Source organism: Puntigrus tetrazona, chromosome 7, assembly GCF_018831695.1.
Source record: "Puntigrus tetrazona isolate hp1 chromosome 7, ASM1883169v1, whole genome shotgun sequence".
In the NCBI taxonomy this organism is placed as follows: Eukaryota; Metazoa; Chordata; class Actinopteri; order Cypriniformes; family Cyprinidae; genus Puntigrus; species Puntigrus tetrazona.
The window spans coordinates 695,375-716,024 of record NC_056705.1 but is presented as its reverse complement, the minus strand read 5'-3'; the positions used below and the strand labels follow the sequence as shown (position 1 = coordinate 716,024).

The window sequence follows — 20,650 nt, the reverse complement described above, 5'->3', positions numbered from 1 at the left end:
ATGTGCTGACACACAGGCGCTCACCCCTCCCATTCGATTCAAATCTTATCCGATGCTATGCGTACACGCGCGCGCGTATGTGCGCGACAGGAGCAGATTTGACAGTATCTCACCGCGCTGCGCGAGAGCCCACCGAGAGCAACAAGAACACGCGAGCGAGGGTCAACGGGAGCCGACAACGCACCGCGGAGGTAAAACACCACATCCGCGTCCACCTTTTCGTTTAGTCGGAACCACCGCGGCAGGCGGAATCGTGCGCGAGAGTGACAGCTGAGTCTGTTTGTCAATTCAGAAAGTGATGGCCGAACGCCGCGAGCGTTCAGTGAATCAAACCGCTAACGGTTCGTTTCAACTGTCGAAGCCGGAGGACGCCGCTCTCGTGATTTCGCCGAATTGTGTATGCGCTGCCCGCAACACGGTTGTTTTTGGTTTGAAAGACACGAGAACACAGCTGGTGTGTTAATGAGTCAGAGATATCCGTGTCAGTGTAATCTCCTCAAATCCATTAGACGCTTGGGTTTAAATATTAGTAATGGCATTATTCACTCTAACGTCTCTTTATTGCTCCGCGAAGCGACTGGCTCGTTTTCGCGCGTAGACAGCCGACGCGCGGCATCATAACAGGTAGTTATTGCATGTTTAGAGGAGATGCGTGTGTGCGTGCGATAAACTGAAGTCCGATGCAGAAAGCGTCGCGTTTCGTCTGCGGAGACACGTTGAGGCGATGTTTTGGGGCAGGGGCGACTTAATTACATTAACCGCGAGAAAGGTGATAACGGAGTGTCGCCGAAACAAATGATAGCGAGCGCAACGAATGCGCAGCTGTGAACACACGCGCAACAGTCAGCGAGTTCATGTATCTCTCAAAGCCCTGACAGCGAGCGTCTGTGGATTATGTCAGATGGGTTTGTATCGATTCTGAGCTCTAATGGGCTTCACCGTCTGCATAAGGGTCAATGGCGTGTCGCTCATTATTTTGTCTGGATCTATTGTTATGCAAAAAGCAATTCATGAAAATGACCTGGACGCAATTTGTAATTAGCCTAATATATTTTCATTTTATGAATGAAAATGCATTTGGATATGTGATTCTGTAAAAAGTCTGATTATACTGATGGTAACTCTCTCTCTCTTTTTTTTCTCCATATAGAAATAAATGAGGGGGGGGGGTAGTTTAGTGTAATGTTTTGGTTATTATTTTTTGGTTTTAAAATCAAACTATTAAGTTTAAAACTTTTGTTAATTTGTCAAATCAATTTGTAATTTGTTGCCATGTAACTGAATGTATTTCTACATTTTAGTACTTTAGTACCACTTTTTGCATGAAAGCAACATTAACGCAAAGATCTTGTGTTTTAGAAGATTCTTCTTTTTCTCACCTCAGATATCCTTTTTTTAGCGACCCTTAATACTGTTGTGCAATAGACTAAATAATCCCCTGTTGTAGCGAACCGTCTTTCGGTTTGTGCTGTGGTTTCTTTTGTTGGCTTTAACGCTCAGCACAATCAAAACAGAGGAACTGAATTTGCAATGAACGCTGTAGTTCACAGAGCAGTAAAATGAAAGAAGAAGTCTCTTTGGGAATCAATACCGTTGGCCGCCGTTGAGCAATGCTTTTTTCCGTTTCAGAGCTGACTTGGCACGAAGGAGGAGACGCGTGCTGTGAAAATCGTGTCCCCTGCACAGTCATGGCCTCGAAGCTCAATCCAAATGTCCTTTATGTCCGGGAGCCCCGGGAGTCCCTGACCTCTCCGGACCCTCAAGCCGAGGCGGGCGACGAATCATCGGACAGTGACGGGAGCCGAGGAGACCTCGCACAAACTCATCCGAAAAGTGTCCACTTCTGGTCAGATTCGAGCCAAGGTAGGATAAAATAAAAAAATAAAAAAACAATGAGATGTTGTCCACACCAGTCATGCTTAGTACATATTTATTTATTTATTTATTTTCTGTGTGAGAAAAGTTGCTGAAGTCACACTCGGATGCTCCAAAAGATGAAGTATTCGATACCCAAGTGTGCACACGCAGAGAGACGCTGTATAGTCGTAGCTGCAGTGAATATTGATCCAGGGAACAGTCACTGATGGCTCAGAATCAGTCAATACTTGGCATGCTATGACTAGTACAGTGTATGCACAATATCAATGTCGGATTGGACTAATGTTTATTCCTGATGGGCAAAAGGATATGAGACAGCCATTAGTAAGCTTATGCTACGCAGAAAACACCCAGTCTCACGGAGTGGATGCACGCGTCTTTTGTGAAGCAAAAAACCAAATGCTGCTCCAAGTTTAATTGAGCTCATTTTAAAATTAGTTTGAAACTCCATGATTGTGTTTGCTGACAAAGAGGAGAATTTGGTGTAGAGGCGAACATACTGAGGGCTACCTGACCCTTGACCTCGCACGTCCCTGTTTATTGTGTCAGCTTTGTGTCGTGTTTTGATAAGATGAGAACAGCAGAATTGTTGGAATTTTTGAGCAGACAGAGTGTAAAATTCCCTATAGCTAGCTAAAAATGAATGTTATTGTATAATTTGTACGTTGTGTAATCAATGTAGAACTGAGAGATATGAACAGATCATTTACATAATAGTTTACCAATATCTAAGTTTTCTTTGCTTCCAACAAAAAAATTAATACATTTTTTTTAAATATCATAGTTTCTTGCGTTTGTGAATTTACACATAGTTCTAACCTAATCCCAGAAATGCAGATGTATATATTTTTACATGAATCAAATATAAAGATCAGACGTTAACTTGCAATTGTGACTTTTATATGTCGCCGTTTTGAGAAAAAACGGCTAAATTGTGAGATGAAAATCACAATTAACTTTTTATTTGTATCCTGTGGTAGAAAGCTTCAACAAAAGATATACAGACCTGCAGAATTTAGTGCCTCACCTGTGCTTCCCACCCCCCACAATTCAGTGCTCATGTGTCAGGTGACCTTTCTCCTTTGACCCACGTGAGATCCTGGGTGTTAAAAGTAAGTGCAACAGTGAAGCCACTTGTTTTTGCAGCCTGAGAGTTTGCGTCATTATAACAAAACAATGTAAGGTTATAGATCTCTCTTTCTTCTACAGTTAGGCTCATCGGTCACTTAGTAACTAGCTATTTATTCCTCTGACACTGTTTGGCCTTGGTCCATTGAACAACTTTTACATTTAACACTCTGTAATGCTCCTCACAGAGTGCAAAGGTTTATTGCACTGCCACCATAACAAATCGTATCAGCTTTGTTGGATAATTTCTAGGAGCTTCCTTTTAAACAGATCTCAGATCAGGCCTTGAACGGCACGCTTCACCCTTGCGTCCTCTCTGTTAAACTTCCGAAAACTGACCTCAGATCAGTTAAAGCATCTGATCTGCTTAGTGTAAGCAGATCTCAAATAAGCAATGGCTTTGTGTACATGAAAATTTTGATCGTATGTGTAATAAGACGAAGCTGATCCCAGATCAGCACATGTCAGTCATATTTATCTTGACAGCTCAGTTGATGAAATTAGCCGAATATTAGTCAGTATCAGCAAGCCAATGAAGCTGAACTAATCGAATCTGGCAATTACACAGATGCCAATTAGGTTAACATTTTCATTTAGTCAAATAGTGTCTAACACGTTGCTCGTAAACGTTCTTTGATCAGTCTTTCGACCAGAAACATTTGAAATTATTTTGATGTACACAACTGTTCAAATGTTACGGATCAGTAATGTAACCATTTGTGCAGAATGATAATTTTTTGGAGGAAACCTTGATTCTTTTCAGGGTTCTTGAAATACAAAAATGGTGACAGTGCCAAAAACTAACCTACTGATGCCAAACTTTTTAATGATTGTGTAATTTTCAGATTTAAAAGCCATTCTTAATAATATCACAAATAGCACTTTAGAGAAATCTATAGCGAATTTTATCTTTTATTTAAATTTTTCTGCATGCACATAAACCTTGACAGAAAATAAGAGAGAGGCATATACTTGAGAGAGGCATATAGCTTCAGGTCAATTTTGCAGATACTCTTTCACTCCATATTTTACATTATCTGGACCTAAAGATTTGTACACAGCATGTAATGATCTGAATCGTTGTACGCTGTGTCGAAAGCTAGCCTTGTGTTGCCAGACTTATGATTTGTGACATGACCTATGATCCACATTGCAACACAATCTGACCGAAACACGAGAAAGAAACCATCTGATCAACCACAGTTGATTTTTGATTTATGTGCTATTTAGGGGTACATTTGCGCATTTAGTAGATTATACTACAATAATTAATTATTCTCTGCATTTGTGCGGACTTGTATCCTGAGGTCATGTAGGGCCAGTCAATCAAACTGGAAATGGTGAGTCAATAAGTGGTCAGCGGACGGTCTGTTGGAGGGTCATCAGATGTTAAGGGCAGCTAATGACAGGCTAATGCTGCTTAGCAGAATGCGACATTCAGTACATTGCGTGCCTGATGAAAATGAATTGTGTGTTTGTGTGTGTGCTTAGATTGGTGTCAGCAAACACTGCATTCTTCTTCCTCTTGCTCATTAGTGATTTCCCCTTCATTAGCATACTTGTTAAACCCGCTAAAGCGTTATGGAGGGTGACATGTCATTTCAGGCTGACTGAGTTCATTTGTTACCTGTTGATGCTGTGCGCACCCTGACACTTAAATGTGTAGAATCACAGTTAACGTGTTGTGAGTTTTGTAAATGCCTTAGACAGTTACCCCATATGAGTGTTTTGATTGTAACCTTTAAATAGAAAAGTGAGCATTGATTAAAATGTATTATGAATAAGTTTTTTAATACTACAATATGTTTGACACGCTGGATGTTAATAATATTTAGAATCTGTATTTTTTATGTAGCAAGGGCGCATTAAATTGATCAAAAGTGAAGTAATAGCATTATATAATATTTTAAATAATCTCTATAATCAAATGTAATCTCTTTCTTTCAAAATTGCTGTTTATCAGACAATCAAGAATACCTAAAGAAACACTCGTTTTCAACACTGTTTCAACATTTCAGATTTAAGAGATGTTTATTGAGCTCTAAAACAATATATTAGAATCATGGGGTTATTTTGTTTTAAGCTAGGTTCAATAAAATTGCTTAAAAACGGCTAACAATACAAACAAAATAAATGCATAATAACATAAAAATAAAAAATAAAATCTTCATATGTAAACGTCATTTGGTTCCACATTGTTCCACCATATGTACAATATACATATTGCATTACAAAACAGTAGTTAATATGCCATTCCAAACATGCTCTGTGTGTTTCTGACTAATGGTTATTTTGATTCTGACAGGTTTAGCGTATAGGAGGAGATCTGAGAAATAAGTGTGTTGAGGGCTCAGCAAACAACATTTTGTGAATTCTTCTCGATTGTGCTGGCGTATGTCACCAAGCTTACATTACCTAGCATTGGAAACATAGACGATGATGATTTTTATGATAGAACTTGCGTAGAGAGAAAAATGAGAAATATGGCAAACAGAGGAGGAAGTCTGCAGGGGTCTTATATCTGTGTTTGTGTATTAGGAAAAAGAAGAGAGTAACAGTGATGCGTGTATCCTGTAACAGGGTCTCGTTTATCAGTGCACACTGTCAATACTCTCTGTGTGTTAGATGGCCCTGTTCTTCTTCTTCCTCTCCAAGGGGTAAAGAATTACATAAGACTCTATCTCTCTCTCTGCCCTTTTTGTTAGTGCCCTCATTAATTTTGTGCGCAGAAACTAAAAGCAGGCAAGGAGGAAAAGTATGTGTGTTGTTAAGAAACACAGAGTGTGTCCATTCAGTCCATTTGCTGTGAGGCAGAATGACACAAGACAAATTCAGCAGAAGTTTAAAGGAAGAATCGGGGCAGAATCACATGACAACTAATTAACAATTTCTCCTTAAGGTAGTGGACCAAATGATGCTGTGACCCCACCAGATCAGTTTCCTGCATTATTACAGTTTTCACTGCAAGACTCAAAAACGTCTGACAAAAGACTACAGAACGCTGCTACCTGTTAACTGTTTCAGCTTCTGAAGAATGAGGTTTTAATACAAAACCAGCACTTTTTCCCATTCACTATTCAATCTTTACATGTGTGAGCTTATGTTTCTTATCGACGAGCCGGAAATTCAAAGTACCTGTTTAAAGGCCAGTAGCAAGGCTGGATAGGACTAGAACACTGAAGGTGTATTCACTTCAGGAAAGTCCTCTAGTTCACTTGCTTTATAACTGTATAACCGAAAAGGCACAGTGCTTTATGCAATTGGGTCGGATCAAGGTCAGATTATATTCACACCTTAAACGAACAGTACTAGAGTTCATTCCTCTTCAGCCGGGTCTCGATTCAGTTGTTTGGTGTACACCAGAGTGAGATTGCTGTATTAAAACCTGCCCAAAAGGTCCGCACCAAGGGGGAAATAAAGTTGAGTTTGTTTCAGTCGGACCATACAAGACATGTGTGAATACACCTTTAATCAAAGGCCAAGCAAAATAACCTTCTAGGGAAAAAAAATGAGAAAGCATAGTTAAGAGTTAAAAAAAAAAGAGAAGTGAAGTGTGCACTTACCATGAAGAAGGGTGTAACACTGAGGAAATATAAATATAACTTGTTGATTTTTTTAGGTTGATGTTTTCTATGATGGTTAAGGGTCAATTTATAGTATATAGTATTTTTATTTTTTCCTCCTCACTTCCTCTATGTTTACATGAAGATTAGATTTACATTTGGCAGTGTCTAACACTTCTTAAATGAATATTCAAATGAACACTGAACACTAGTAACGTGATAACATCTCAAAATGTTATTTTTTCACATTGTACGTTATAATGTTTTAATGCCTGTTTTCACTACTGATTTTTTTCAAGTAACTGAATTTTACTAATTTTATTAGTATATCCCTAGTCACATCAGCATGTTTTACAGTTTTTAGTGATTCTGTATTAGAAAACCTTTTTTCTAAGAACACTTGTAGCTGTTGTCTTCTGTCTTTTAAGAAGACTAGAAAATGCAGTCCGTGTGGATATTGGTGTTGAAGGGTACTGTCAATGTTTCTTGGACTCCTGGGTGTTTCTGTTTGAACATTTTTGTGGATGATACTGAAGACCAACTGTATTCAGTGGGAGGAAAAGGTCAAGGGTTGCAGTGTGTGTACAAAATGGGTAATCTTATGTCTAGAAATGACCCAGTGTTATTTCCCTTTGTTGCGTTTCCCAGAAGGTGATCTTATGCTGTGACTGAGAGTAACCCACAGTGAGTTTAGTCTCAGCCCATCACTAATGGATGTTTAATGGTTTGGGTAACATGAGAGTTCATAGTTAATTATGGACACCCAAGGTTGCCTGTTTTCTGGTTTCACCTGCTAAGCTCTGTCAAATATGTCCAAAACTGAAAGAATACAGCTGTGACTGAATTCCCAGCCAGATGAACTTTCAAGAAACTTTCTGTCCAGCATCTTTACTCCACTTACTTTGCCTAAACTTGGTTTTAGCTTTAGCTTAATGTCATAATCACATTAGAACAATCACAGAACCTTGTTTTCTAATTAACATCACATTGTGTTTTATGGGCTGTCCGTTACGTTGATTGTCTTTAATAAGCTAAAAGTAATTAGAAGCAATGACAGCCTATACGTATAAGCTTTAAACTCCTTTTGTATTGATGTTCTGTCCCAGTGGGTTCCGTGGGTCCCCATAGAGAACGACAGCCTCAAATACATTATTGCAAAGGAAAAAAAGAGAGAGCAGGATGCAGACAAACGAAGGGAACTAGAAGTAACAGAAGGAGACTGTAATGCATATAAATATTTGTTCATAACCTCATACTTAAATCTCCAAACGTTATTTGCTCACGCTCATGTTGTTGAAATCTGTATGTTATTTGATGGTTTGTTCCTCACATAAAACTTCCGAAGATGTTTTCCCAAACTGTCTTTAAACAGTAACAGTCCTTTATAAACGTGTTTTGCAGAAATAATAACAGCATATGGATTTGAAATGACACAAAAATGAGTAAATAATGAGTATAAATTAACTGAGTGAGCAAATTTTCATTTTTGGATGAACTGCACTCTGCCTCCAAAGCCATTGAAGCTTTTGATCATTTATCATTTGTTTTACTTTTGCGTTCACAGTACCTGTCTCATCTCTCTTTTTATTCTTTCTTTCTCTTTTCATCCCTTTCTTTTTCTCTCCCTCACTCTCTTTCTAGGTTAAACTTGAAAACCTAATTAGAAAAGCATCGTCCATCATTGCCTTGACAGTCCATTAAGGCAATGGAGCGGAGAGAGGGAGAAAAGATGGTGAGACAGAGTGAGAAAGATAGAGAGAAAGAGAGGCTGACAGGGGCCTAAAGGATCTCTGGTTTGTCCAGAAGGTTCAGAGGGGACAGAAAGACTGCAGAACATTTAAATAACAGGACTAGCTGTCAGAACGTGTCTGTGTATCAGAGAGAGGGCGAGATGTTTGTGTATGTCTGAAACAGGAGCTGCTTACGAATGTAAAGCTTTATAACTAAAAAATGAAGAGCACCAGGAATAAGAGATGAAAATCGTAACGAATTTAATGATTGCAGTCTGATTTCCTAACGGTTCCATTAAAGATTCTTTTAGTACTTTTGAGAGGAAAAAAAACTAAAAATGCTACTGCATTGCCGAATGATGATATAATTATTGTGAAATGTTTACATAAACTTTTCATTGCTTTTCATGTCTAAAATATTTAAAAACTTCTAAAATATTTTCAAAACATAATTGCAGTCTCAAAATTCACCACAGCTATACATTAAATAACAGTATTTAAACCAAAATGTTAATGTTTCATTCATTCATTCATTCATTCATTCTCCTAATAGTGCTTCATTTTGGGAGTCTTTTTTAGACTGCATGTTTTTGTCTTTTACTCAAAGAACAGTACTTTGTTCAGTTAACAATTATTTGTTCCTGAATTTGAAGATGCTTTTCATTGAGCCGACTCATAAGAGTCGTTCTTTCTGAAAATCTGGCTAAACTTGTCACGGTATGTTATTGATTCACTAAAAAGAACCATTAAACAATTGTCACATTAGCAGCGTCTCATTTTGACTCCCAGACATTTGTCTTTCTTTTGTTTTCTTTCTTGCCAGTATTTTCTTGTAGTGAGAGCTAAGCTTTGTAACATAGGAAAAGAAACACATGCATTTCTTCCTCATCTGCCGTTCATATTGTTTTCATTCTTCTGGGCCCATAAGTGATCCACACACACACACACACACACACACTAGCAACCCTTCATCCTCTTAATAAAGGTGAGGGGACATGTATGAGAGAGACAGGTGGTAGAGAGGCACGGATGCAGCAGGTAGCATTTAGTTCTGTTCCACTCATCACAGCTGCCCAGGCCATCCCAGCACATGCTGAGCTTCTGTGTTACACACACTAACCAGGTGCGACAGAACTGACAAGTGATCCATCAAATCTCTACAATCTTCCTTTTTGTGAAGTTTGGTTTCTATTTCTCGTGTCTAACCCAGAGTGAAGTTTTCATTGGTTCAAACACAGCTGTATGTGAAATGTGAATTATGTTTTGACTGGCTGTCACTTTATACAGCCTTTATTCTTTGCTTTCAAGAAATTAAAAGCTAGAAACTTCACTGGACACAAGTCAAATGAATGAGTTTGGTCATAAAGTTTAATGTGTGCCTTTGAAAAAGAGGAAAAATGAGCTACTGGGTTGTTAGTTTGATTGATGGTAGAGTGTATGTGTCAGCTTCCATCTCTCTTCTTTGCTAGTGAAGACAGATAGCACATGTCATAACACAGCATCAGTCATGATGAGCACACGAACATGCGCGTAGCAGCAATAGCAAACCCCTAGTCAGGACAAAATGGAAGCCATCAGGCCATGTTGACTCCCACTCACATTCTCTCATCTATTCTTTTCATCGTTTCAATGAAGAAAACCAAAGCAGGAAGGAAGTCTACTTCTGTGTTTCCTCTTTTGACACTCTCTGCATTTCAGAGCATGTTTTTGCTGCTAAAAATAGCAGCAGCGGGTTTTGATTCACGCTACACACTCCACAAAACAGGAAGCATCCAGGGGTTTACTTGAGTCAGGACAGTGAAGCACAACTTGGTGTAGACAGAGTTTAGTCAGATGTTTTGTTTGTTTGTTTTTTTGGTGATCAGTCACCTTTTTTAGCAAAACTGAATGCCTTTTTACTTTTCTTTCTTTCTTTCTTTCTCCCCTCAGATCTATCGATGATCACAGATGGTTTTCCCAGTATGAGTAATGCTCTTGCAGGGAGACTGTTCTTAGGTCAGATATGACTGTAGCTCAATCATTATTCTTAAAATATTTGGATATGTTTATAGCACTGGTTCCATACAGTACTGTATGCATTAGTGTTATTGTATGCTGCAGTAGTTTAGCACTGCCCACCCCTCAAAATACCAGCTGTGCCATATTTTTTTACAGTTTATTTACTATTCAGCAATTAGTTGCAAAAGAATTTAGCATATAACATGTACTGCATAGCATGTACTGTAATACAAACAGTAGTGCAGTGATTCTTGGTAATACATTTTTAAAAGATATAAAGCTGTCACGTGGGGAGGAAAATCTAAAAGCTATATCTTGTATGTTAGTTACCTCTAAATGAAACATATCAGTACCTCAGAGGGTACCTTTTGAAAGGGTTCCACTCCAGCAACAGCCTTTTTTCTGATTGTAATACTACTTTATATCATTATACTTTTGCTGATATAGTACAACAGTGGCACAGATAAACAGATTGTCTTCTAAGTATCCAGTTATGAAAAAAGACATCCGAGATCAAAGATCTACTGTTGCTCTGAACAAGAGACACAGAGGGTCTGAAATGGGGATGAATGACCTTAAACAATCTACACATTCATGCAGGCCAAAAGCTGAGAGTGATGGAGAGAGAGAGAGAGAGAGGGCACAACAGGGAAGAATGAGTCATTCTTTTTTTTACAACGTCACTCTGGTCCACTTGAGGAGTTTTAGAGGAGAGAGAGACAGACCTCTTCTCTAATCAAAGGCCATTGTTCTGTGCCCGGCTCTTGTCAAATCTGGAGCGGTCCACTATAAAAGCTCTCAGCAGCAATCACATGCATCAGCACTGCACCAAACAACACTGCAGTGTAAACAGAGGACACACACACACACACACACACATAAACTTAACTTCAACTGGTGTGAAAGCCGAAAATTCACACTAAATGCACACATTTGAGTGCAGATGCATGCACGCTTAATCTGTGATCCGGAGGAGCTGGATTGAAAAAGAAGCGCATCGGTTTCTTGATTGATGTTTAGAGCAGTCTGCTTTGAAAACATGCAGCAATGCCAACTGGTTTAGCAATGTTAGGTCACCCATTACTACAGCAGTGGCACGTTGTTTAAATAGAACTATTTGGATTGTGAGGTGGAGAGCAGCATTTCTATTTCTGGGCCATTGTCATCAGTACATCAAGGAAGTGGTTTTTGGTTTCATTTGAAAAGACGTTTCATGTTGTAGGTCTTTCTCTCTTTCTCTTTTTTCTCTCTCTTCCAGTAAGCATTGCTAGCAGGTCAGTCATTTTTACGCTGGTGCAGGTCTATTTGTAGCTGTGGTCAGGTCTGCAGGAAGATGGTTTTAGTGCGCTTGTTATTTCCTGTGACGTTCCAACAGAATCAAGTCCAAAAGTGATCATACTGAGAGACGCATAGAAAGATAGAGAAAACGGTTTGGCTAGATGAGAGAAACAGACTGAAAGCAAGCGGGGTGCCATGACTTTGCGGTCAGATTTCCCAGAATGCCACTGTTGATGGGAGGTGTGAAGTAGCAGAGGGTTTGCTCATCATGTCTAATGCATAGAGTGAATGCAATTATATGACATGCTTGAAAGTTAATGCAGATGTTTAGTAATAGGTACACATTAAGCTCAAGTGCCTTTGACCTACTTTACCTGTATTGACCTTGACGGTGAAACTGATGCTTTCTTCCAGGTCATGGTTACTGCATGAGCTAGAAGAAATGATGGAAAAGGAAAGATTAGGAAGAAATGAGAAAAAGACGATAAACGTGACCGAAATAAATGTCACTTTAAATGTGACCTAGAAATAGAACATGTGGTGTTGGCCTAGATTTTAAAGGTGACATATCATAAAAATCCGCATTTGTGTGCTATCATCGGGTACCTGGTTCATGTACCAACCTGAAAATGTGAATTTTTTTATTTTATATGGTTAGCTTTTCTCTGCAAGCTTGTGAAAAATTAAATAAGCTTCTCAGATTTAGCTGTTTTGTGACGTACTGTGATCTTATTATCATTTTGATGGCAGATTGCAATCCAGAAAGGATTACGTGTTTATAAAACACATGTGAATAAAATTTAATTATATTCAAGTTTTAAATATTTTCTAAATAGCTTCTGATTACAGATACCCAATACAATGTAATCTACTAGAGTTAATAATAACAGAGTAAAACAGAATAAAATCAAATGTACCAATTAGTGCTGGGCGGTATGACCAAAAATTTATATCACTGTGTTTTTCAAAATGTTGCCGGTTTCACAGTCCACAATGTATTTTTTATGCCAGGTGTTAACCACATTTTCTACTGACTGAGAGAGGAAATGCTGCAGTAGATGTGAATATTGTAGAACATTTTCACACTAAATAGTGACTAAACACTACTTAAACGTGGCGTTAATACATGTTAACATTTTTAATCAGCATGCATCTTTTTTGTCTCATGCAGCACACTGTCTGCGTCTGAGTAACAAAAAAAAACAACAAACAAAAAAAGTGCACAATACTAACAAACCATGCTCATATGTCCATAATTTTAAACAGTCAATAAGCGGCATTTGCTTGGCAGCGCTGCTTTGTACAAATTTTTTGTTGAATCTGCGGTAGTATGTTTGCTTCTCTGACGTTCGTTGCACAAAACAGATGCAGAGAGAGACATCCATGTTGCCGGCAGAGTCAGGCTGTGTTCACACTATCATACTACTCATACTGCAGTATCCAGTATGTATGCTGGGCATAGTATGCACATTTTCTGTCAAGCTGTGTTTGAAATAGCATACTACCATACAACTCCTACTATACTGCAGTATGCTGTGTGTATACTTTGAATACTATGTGAATTTCCTGTATGCACAAAATGCTCAGATTACCTGCTGTATTGGCGGAAATTTGATATATGCATCTGAAGACACTGCATGGTATACTGTTTCCCATAATGCAATGTGCTCCATGCGACTTTCATCTTCAAACGCATTGAGTGAATTGGAGCGGGGATAGTCATTCTAAATGTAACACATTGCATACTATGTATATGTGTGAAGTACAACTTCCTCTGTGTGTATCTAAAAACAATATCATTGGTAGGACATAGATTGTACTTTAATCCATAAAACATTTCGATCGAGACAAGTGACGTCAACTTTATCTGTATAGCACTTTATATAGTATTGATTGTTTCAAAGATATTAAATAATAATAATCCTAAAATTGCAGTAATGTAATATAGAAATAAAATATGGAAATAAAACAATATTTTAAATATGCAAACAAAATTCAATTACGCTAAAAAGAAACAGACTGTATTTACTCTAAGGACAAATTTAGAACAATTTACATAAACTCTGCACACCAATGCCTGATAAACAGCACTGGAACAAAAAATCTGCACTATCAGTTGCAATAGCAAGTAAAATTTGTATTTTTATTTTCAATAAAATATTATTAAATTATTATAATACATATTAATAATACAGCTTTTTTTTTTTAAAAAAAGGTGTGCTTAGATGTATGTTTTTGTCCCAATAAATGGGCATTTATCTAATAAAATTGATATGATAATTTACACTCAATATATTATTGCATACTGTTTCATAATGTACTACAGTACTAAAGTATAAATATATAAATAAAATGCTGCTATTTTGGTTTAAACAGAATCTAGCATTTAGTACAACTAGAATATATCACTTTTTCCAATTAGTGTAACTGCAAAACTGTAATTGTTCCGTTAAAGACAGCTCAGTGTTGATTCAGTTTGTCAATTATGTAATGAGTTCAATTGGGCAATATTGCCTTTTTGCTACTATAAGCCTTATTAAAAATGAAAAAAAAGAATGGTGAGCACATTTGTTTGTAACAGCCTCGGCAGCTGTGTGAAATTAATTTTTGTGTTTGTCATGTGACGATTAAGCATACTACATTTGTTGCTTATTGTATACTGTTTCACAAACTATTCTTTAAAAAAATAGTAGGAAGTATACACTGTGTACTGGGCAGTTGGCAGTATTTTGGCCATTTTGTACACAGATGAAAATGAAGACAGGAACCTTTAATTTAGATTAACACCTATTGGGACAGATGATCATTTGCGTGGAATGACACACCCTCTATAACAGGGGTGGGCAATTATTTTTTCCATGGGGCCACATAAGAAACAGAAAATATTGTGGAGGGCCAGGCCAAAAAGCTGAAGTCAATTATGTATAATAATAATGGTATTTCTTTATAAAAAGCAGTAAATACCATTGTTTTCTCAAGCTGGTAAGAGTAGACTATATGTTATAAATGAGCAAAAGGAAAAAGTTAGGTTGCCTTACAAAAATGTGATTTATTTAAATTTCCCAAGGCAATGGTAAACAAAGTGTGCGCATTTGGTTTTTGTTAAACATTTGTGACTTATTAGTTAACAGTTTGTCACATTCACTCAAAAACACTGAGTTTCAAATATTGTTGGAAAGATGTTCTTAGCATTCTACAGACACACCATATTGTTTTTGTGCTCTAAACATTAAATGAGACACATCAAATTCAATGTAACTTACCCAAAAATGGTAAATGTCAACTCTTTTTTTAAACATTTGTGACGAATATTAGTTAACAGTTTCAGTCACATTCACTCCAAAACACTGAACTGTGATCTTGAGAAAGCGGTTTCAAAAAAGTGTCCCAGTTCACTGCTAGTGGCCTACATTTGTGGTCCAAACACCTTTTTCTTGTTCAGTGAGAGAAATCTAGTCTCTGCTGGGCTTTAACGAGTGCATCAAAGTCAGGTTGAATGTCTGAGGTGGAGATGCGAAGCACAGCTGACAAATGATCATCAGTGAGAGAGGATCTATACCTGGATTTTGTAAACTTCATCATTGAAAATGTTTGTTCACAAATGTAGGTAGAGCCGAAGAGAACCAACATCTTCTGAGCATGTCTCCTCAGATTTGGAAAGTTCTCCTCCTTAAGAGAAGAGTAGAAATCTAGCAGAGATCCTGACTTAAAGTGCTCTGCCAGTACTGCATCAGACTGCAGGTCAATGAGTTCCAGCTGCACATCACTGGGGGCATTATCCACACTGCAGGTAAAGGGAGAGGAAATCATGTGCATTTCATCCTCGATTGTTCGGAGATCTTCAAAACGCCTTGAAAACTCACCATGTAATGCTCCTAACATGGATGAGTACCTGCTGAGGTGATCAGCTGATGGTGTGACTTTGTTCAGGGTTTGCATGTGAGTGAGAGTGTTGCTCTCCAGTTGACTTGAAAGAAACTGCAGCTTTCTCATGAAGGCCTTCACGAGGCTGTGCATTTCATGAACAAAAAGGCCCTTGCCTTGCAGTTTGGTCTTCAGTTCATTCATCAGTGCAGTCACATCAACAGCAAATGCAAAATCTGCCATCCAATCCTCATTTGAGAGCTCTGGAATGTCTTTGCCTTTCCTCTCGCAAAACTCTTGAATCTCTGTTTTCAAGTCCCAAACCCTCTTCAACACTTTCCCCAGGCTGAGCCATCTGACAGCTGTGTGGTAGCCGATGTCACTATGCTCAGTCTCATACTCCTCCAAAAGAGCAACAAACTGTCTGTGATTCATTGCCCGCGCCCTGATGAAGTTTATTATTTTAGTAACAACATCAGTAACATGGTTGATTTTAGCACTGACTTGCACAACACATGTTGGTGTATAATACAATGCAAAAACACCAATTTTTTATCTGCATCGATTTCTGTCACTTTATCTTGCATGCGTTTCAAAAGTCCGACATTTTTCCCTGTAAGATTTGGACAACCGTCTGTTGTGACACCTGACAGTCTCTCCCATTTCAATCCCAGAGTGTCCATGCACGCATTTACCTCTGTAAAAGATCACTCCCTGTCGTTGTCCCTTTCATCGACCGCATTGCTGCCAGCTCCTCTGTGAGCTTGAAGCCCGTTATCCCCGGACAAATACGAGCAGCTGGGCTGTGTCGCGGACATCACAGCTCTCGTCTAAGGCCAATGAAAAAGTCAAAATTTGCCACTTCACGTTGCAGCTGAAACTCCAGGTTCGCCGCAATGTCCTCGATCCTCCTGGTCACGGTTCGCCTGGACAGCGGATTTGCTCAAATGCGCCTTTTTTTCAGGGCATATTAGTGCGGCAGAGTCCACCATGCACTCTTTGACAAACTCTCCTCCGAAAACGGCTTACTGTTTTTAGCTATTTTGTGGGATATCACAAAGCTGGTCCTGGTTGCTGCATCCCTGGATGTGTGAAGCCTAGTAAAAAGCCTTGCTGCTTTTGCAACTTTGCTAGCAAAGCTTCGGATGTCCGTGCCCTCTCAGCATCAGACAAGTTCTTGTATTTTTCAGAGTGTTTCTTGTCGTAATGCCGACTCATATTGTAGTCCTTAAACACGGCAATCTCCCTCCCCGCAAACCAAACACACGGCTTTACCTCCGACTTCGGTAAAAATACTTAACAGTCCAATTTTTGTTGAAAATCCTGTTTTCGGCATCTATCTTTCTTTTTTGCATGAGCGGACATTTCTGGGGCTGCAATCAGCACGTCAATTGCGCGCACCTGTTGCTATACGTATTGCGTCATTGTGTACGTAAAAACAACTTCAAAATAAAAGCAATGCAGCCTTTTTGTAATTTCCAATTAACCTTACGCGGGCCGGTCAAAGTCAACCAAAGGGCGGATGTGGCCCGCGGCCGTAGTTTGCCCAGGTCTGCTCTATAATAATCGAAATATCTCTTTAGTCTTAAGATCTGTATTATCTTTTGATCTAGACTACGACCATTGTACCTCTCGCCCTGACATTATTCAAATACCAAATATGATTGTTAATATCACTTGCATTTATGTAGAACATTACATTTTGACCATTCTGAGTAAACTGAGTAAAAGGAACATCTGTATTTTAATGCACTGCGTGTGTATTGTCCATCTCAAAAGATTGAAGTGTCTTAGGTTCTGTAATTCTTACATATGTTTTTAATATAAACTTATATGTGTTTGACAGGTTCGGTGCAATAAGACGTGAAAGAGAACTTGCTGTGTGACAGTAGCTTTCTGTGCACATGCTTTGGATGCATGCTCAGAAAACCTCTACGACAAATTTGAACTAATACGGTTTAAAATGCATCATTGTAGCACAACATGGTAATCCACACCAAACAGATGTTTTTTATATCCGAGGTAATGGCAGTAAAGGTACAGCCCTTTTCTGAGAAAGGATGTGGGCAGCAGTAGCTTATTTGCATTTAAAGAGACATGCACAAATCAGCGTGTTTCTGCTTCTACTTCAACTAGTAAAAAAATATACAAAATGTCATGCAGGGGACAGACGTTGCAGACTACATTCAAATCTCTATCATCTGCAGCAGCACCACTGCTCACTGTGTCAGGAGCATGTCTTCCCAGAAGAATCCAAAACTGTTTAATCTTTTATCAGGAGGAAACACATTATTTGAATTATTGAAGAATATTTTCAGTTTTTCTGGTATCACGCACTCAATGAAGCACCATCTGCGAGGTTAAGCTCTGTTTGTAATCATTAGTTTAAATGTGGACAGAGCAGCTAAGTTGATGCTCTTGTCTTTAGGGCAGCCTGGAATGGGAATGTCGCCAGGATGAAACTAATCCCATCTCAACATCTAATCTTATTAGAACAGGATACACATACTCACTATCTCTCTCTCTCTCTCTCTCTCTGTGGAACCTGCTGTCAGGTTTGATGCCAGTACGGTGGAGTTTAGAAAGATGTCTCATATTTCACTTTTAATCACAGAGCTGTTTTCTACAAGTCCCCCCATCCTGTTCGTTTCACGTTATTCCACATGTAGCACTCAAGAGAGCGTCTCTCATCCATATTTCACTCTCTTCGGGCTGTGTTTCGTGGCTGTAACTCTAGAAGGTCTGTAGCGATCAGTTCCTTGAGGTTTCTCTGTTGTGAATGGAGCAACGTCTCTCATTGTTTAGAGGGCTGGACTGAAGCCGAGCAAAGTAGGACGGTGTTGCTTTCTGTTCTCAGGGTCAAATTTGTGTGCACACTGTTATTTAAAACAGGAATCAGTTTAGGTATTGGTTAGATTCAGAACTGTGCTATATAAATTTAGTGTGGAAAAAAGCATTTTGTCGAGTGCTGTTATGATTATAGCTTCAGGAAGGAGAACTTCAGTTTCTCTGTTTCTCATATACATAAACACCCACTCACCCACACACCACACACCTACATAGACTGGACCAAAGTGTCTTAAAGGTGCTTTCTCCTTATCTCACACACTCGCACATAATGTTGCGAAGAGGTCATCAACTAATAATATTTGTGAAAAAATTATCAAAATATTAAAGCGTTGCCCTACAGTGTATGTGTTTGCTTGGGTATAATGTTGTATGTTGAATACCGAGGTCTTTTTAGAGCTGAGAAGGATGGATTGAGGAAAAAAAGGTTTCAGATAACCGAAACAAAAAAGGAAAGCAGCAGCGAGAATGAGGAAGGAAAGAAACTCAAAGAGAGAGAGAACACAGGGTTAAGGTTAGGGTTGGGCTATCAAGGTTTAAGGCTAAACACTTATGGTCGTGCATGTGTGAATGTGTAGATATTTTGAAAAAAGCCTGCAGCTCTGAGGTCTAAGGTTAGAGCACATCCTGTCTGTGAACACTTGAGCAGCATGTATCAGTTACATGACACACTGTAACACGCAGCTCTTCAGAAGAGTCAGGACTAAATCAAACCTTGGTGCTTCAGTTACACCCCGATCACAAAACTAATTCTTCTATTCATAATATGTGACAGGACCTGAGCACTCTTCATTCCTCTGCTGTTTAATCGTAAAAGTCCTCTTGAAAATGTTTTACTTCAGATTCGAAGTTACAGCAGACAAGAGAACAAAATATACGATTCAGGTATTTCACATTTCAACACATTTAACTGTATGGTCTCAAAACAGCTTTACAGAAAATTGTCGCTGTTGAAAGATATCTCCAACTTATTGTCAGCGCATTAAAAGACAGTGTCACAGTGTTTCTTTGTTTAAAATAAAAATAATAATTATGCAGATTGTTTGTATCATTTATTTGACATACAAAATATGTCAAATAAATGAGAGCGGTTTCTAAATGGATGGAGGCAGATAAATGTATGTTCTGATAAAATGAGGCACTCTTATTCTGAATAGTGGAAAAAGATATCTGTTTCAAAATGTATGTGCACGGTGATGCCTGATTCTTGTCACCCTACCAGCCTAATGTCCAACTTGATTTTGTGGTACATTTCCTCAACTTATTTCAACTATTTTGGTATTTCACCCCAAAATTAAATTTCTGTCATTTATTTATTTACAATTTTTTATTTGATTTTATTATTGGAATTCAAAGCGGTCCAATGTTGTTAGGATCCCACCATTCTTTATCTTTTTTTTTATTTTCCACAGAGGAGATAAAAAGTCATACAAGTCTGAAACAACAGAACAGAGAGCAAAAAATGACAACCTTTTTATTTTTGAGTGAGATATCCCTTGTACTATGGTTTAAGCACAATATACAGAAGTACAGTATCATTTTAGCTACACTGTTACTGTAATTCCGGTAAAGCTTTGTTGATTCATATTCTGTGGTGAAGGAATGGGGGGTGTCTTCCTCGTGTTTTACCATCTTAGAATATTGTCAGCGTCAAGAGTTTACATTAAGGAGGCAGGTGTGGTTGCCCCTGTGCACACACACACACACACACACACACACACAGGCAAACACTCACTGAGTGCAGGTGCAGATGATATAATACTGGGAGGGATTCTGTGTCACCCTGAGATGAAAGCATTGAAGCACCCTCCTCCACCCACCCACACACACACCTCCTCAATCAAGTGCGTTTTGAGGGTTTGGGAAAGGAAGCAGCATGCCTGAGTACAGAAACAGAATAAAAAAAAGATGAAGGAAAAGAAGACACCACTGCACATATGTGTATCTGTATACATGCATGTGTGAGAAAAAACATAATACCACATATGTCTTTTTTTCCTGTTCTACAAACTACATTCATGCTTCCTTTCTCAAAATGTCACAAATTAGAATTTTTATTAACTAAAAAGAAAAATTCCGTCATCATTTTGTTCATCCATGTTACAAACCTGGCAGCCTGTTTTAACCTCTGTTTAAACAAAATGAAAAACACTGTTTATTTCTCATCATTGTATCTTGATGAGACTGTGTATCTGTGACTTAATTTTAAAACGATTTTCCTTTTTCTGAAACTGCTTTCTTGTCTTGTTGAAAACACATTTTGCAATAACTGAACCCCCATTGCCCACTAGGATGACCCAGCACAGTTATGTCTTGACCTATTTCACTTATTTTGTAACTCTTAGAAACTTGCCTAAGAGTGCG

At 38.5% G+C, this 20,650-nt stretch overlaps 1 protein-coding gene across 1 annotated transcript in view; it reads left to right on the top strand.

Annotated features, from left to right (window-relative positions):
• The window catches only part of si:dkey-172j4.3 (diacylglycerol kinase delta), a 52,538-nt gene that overhangs the window by 188 nt on the left and 31,700 nt on the right, over window positions 1-20,650 (top strand). The window contains 3 exon segments of the mRNA XM_043243798.1: window positions 1-191; window positions 1,630-1,801; window positions 1,803-1,863. The exon segment at window positions 1-191 is cut by the window's left edge and continues 188 nt beyond it. Of these exon segments, the coding sequence (XP_043099733.1) occupies window positions 53-191; window positions 1,630-1,801; window positions 1,803-1,863 (372 nt within the window). The 5' untranslated portion in view covers window positions 1-52.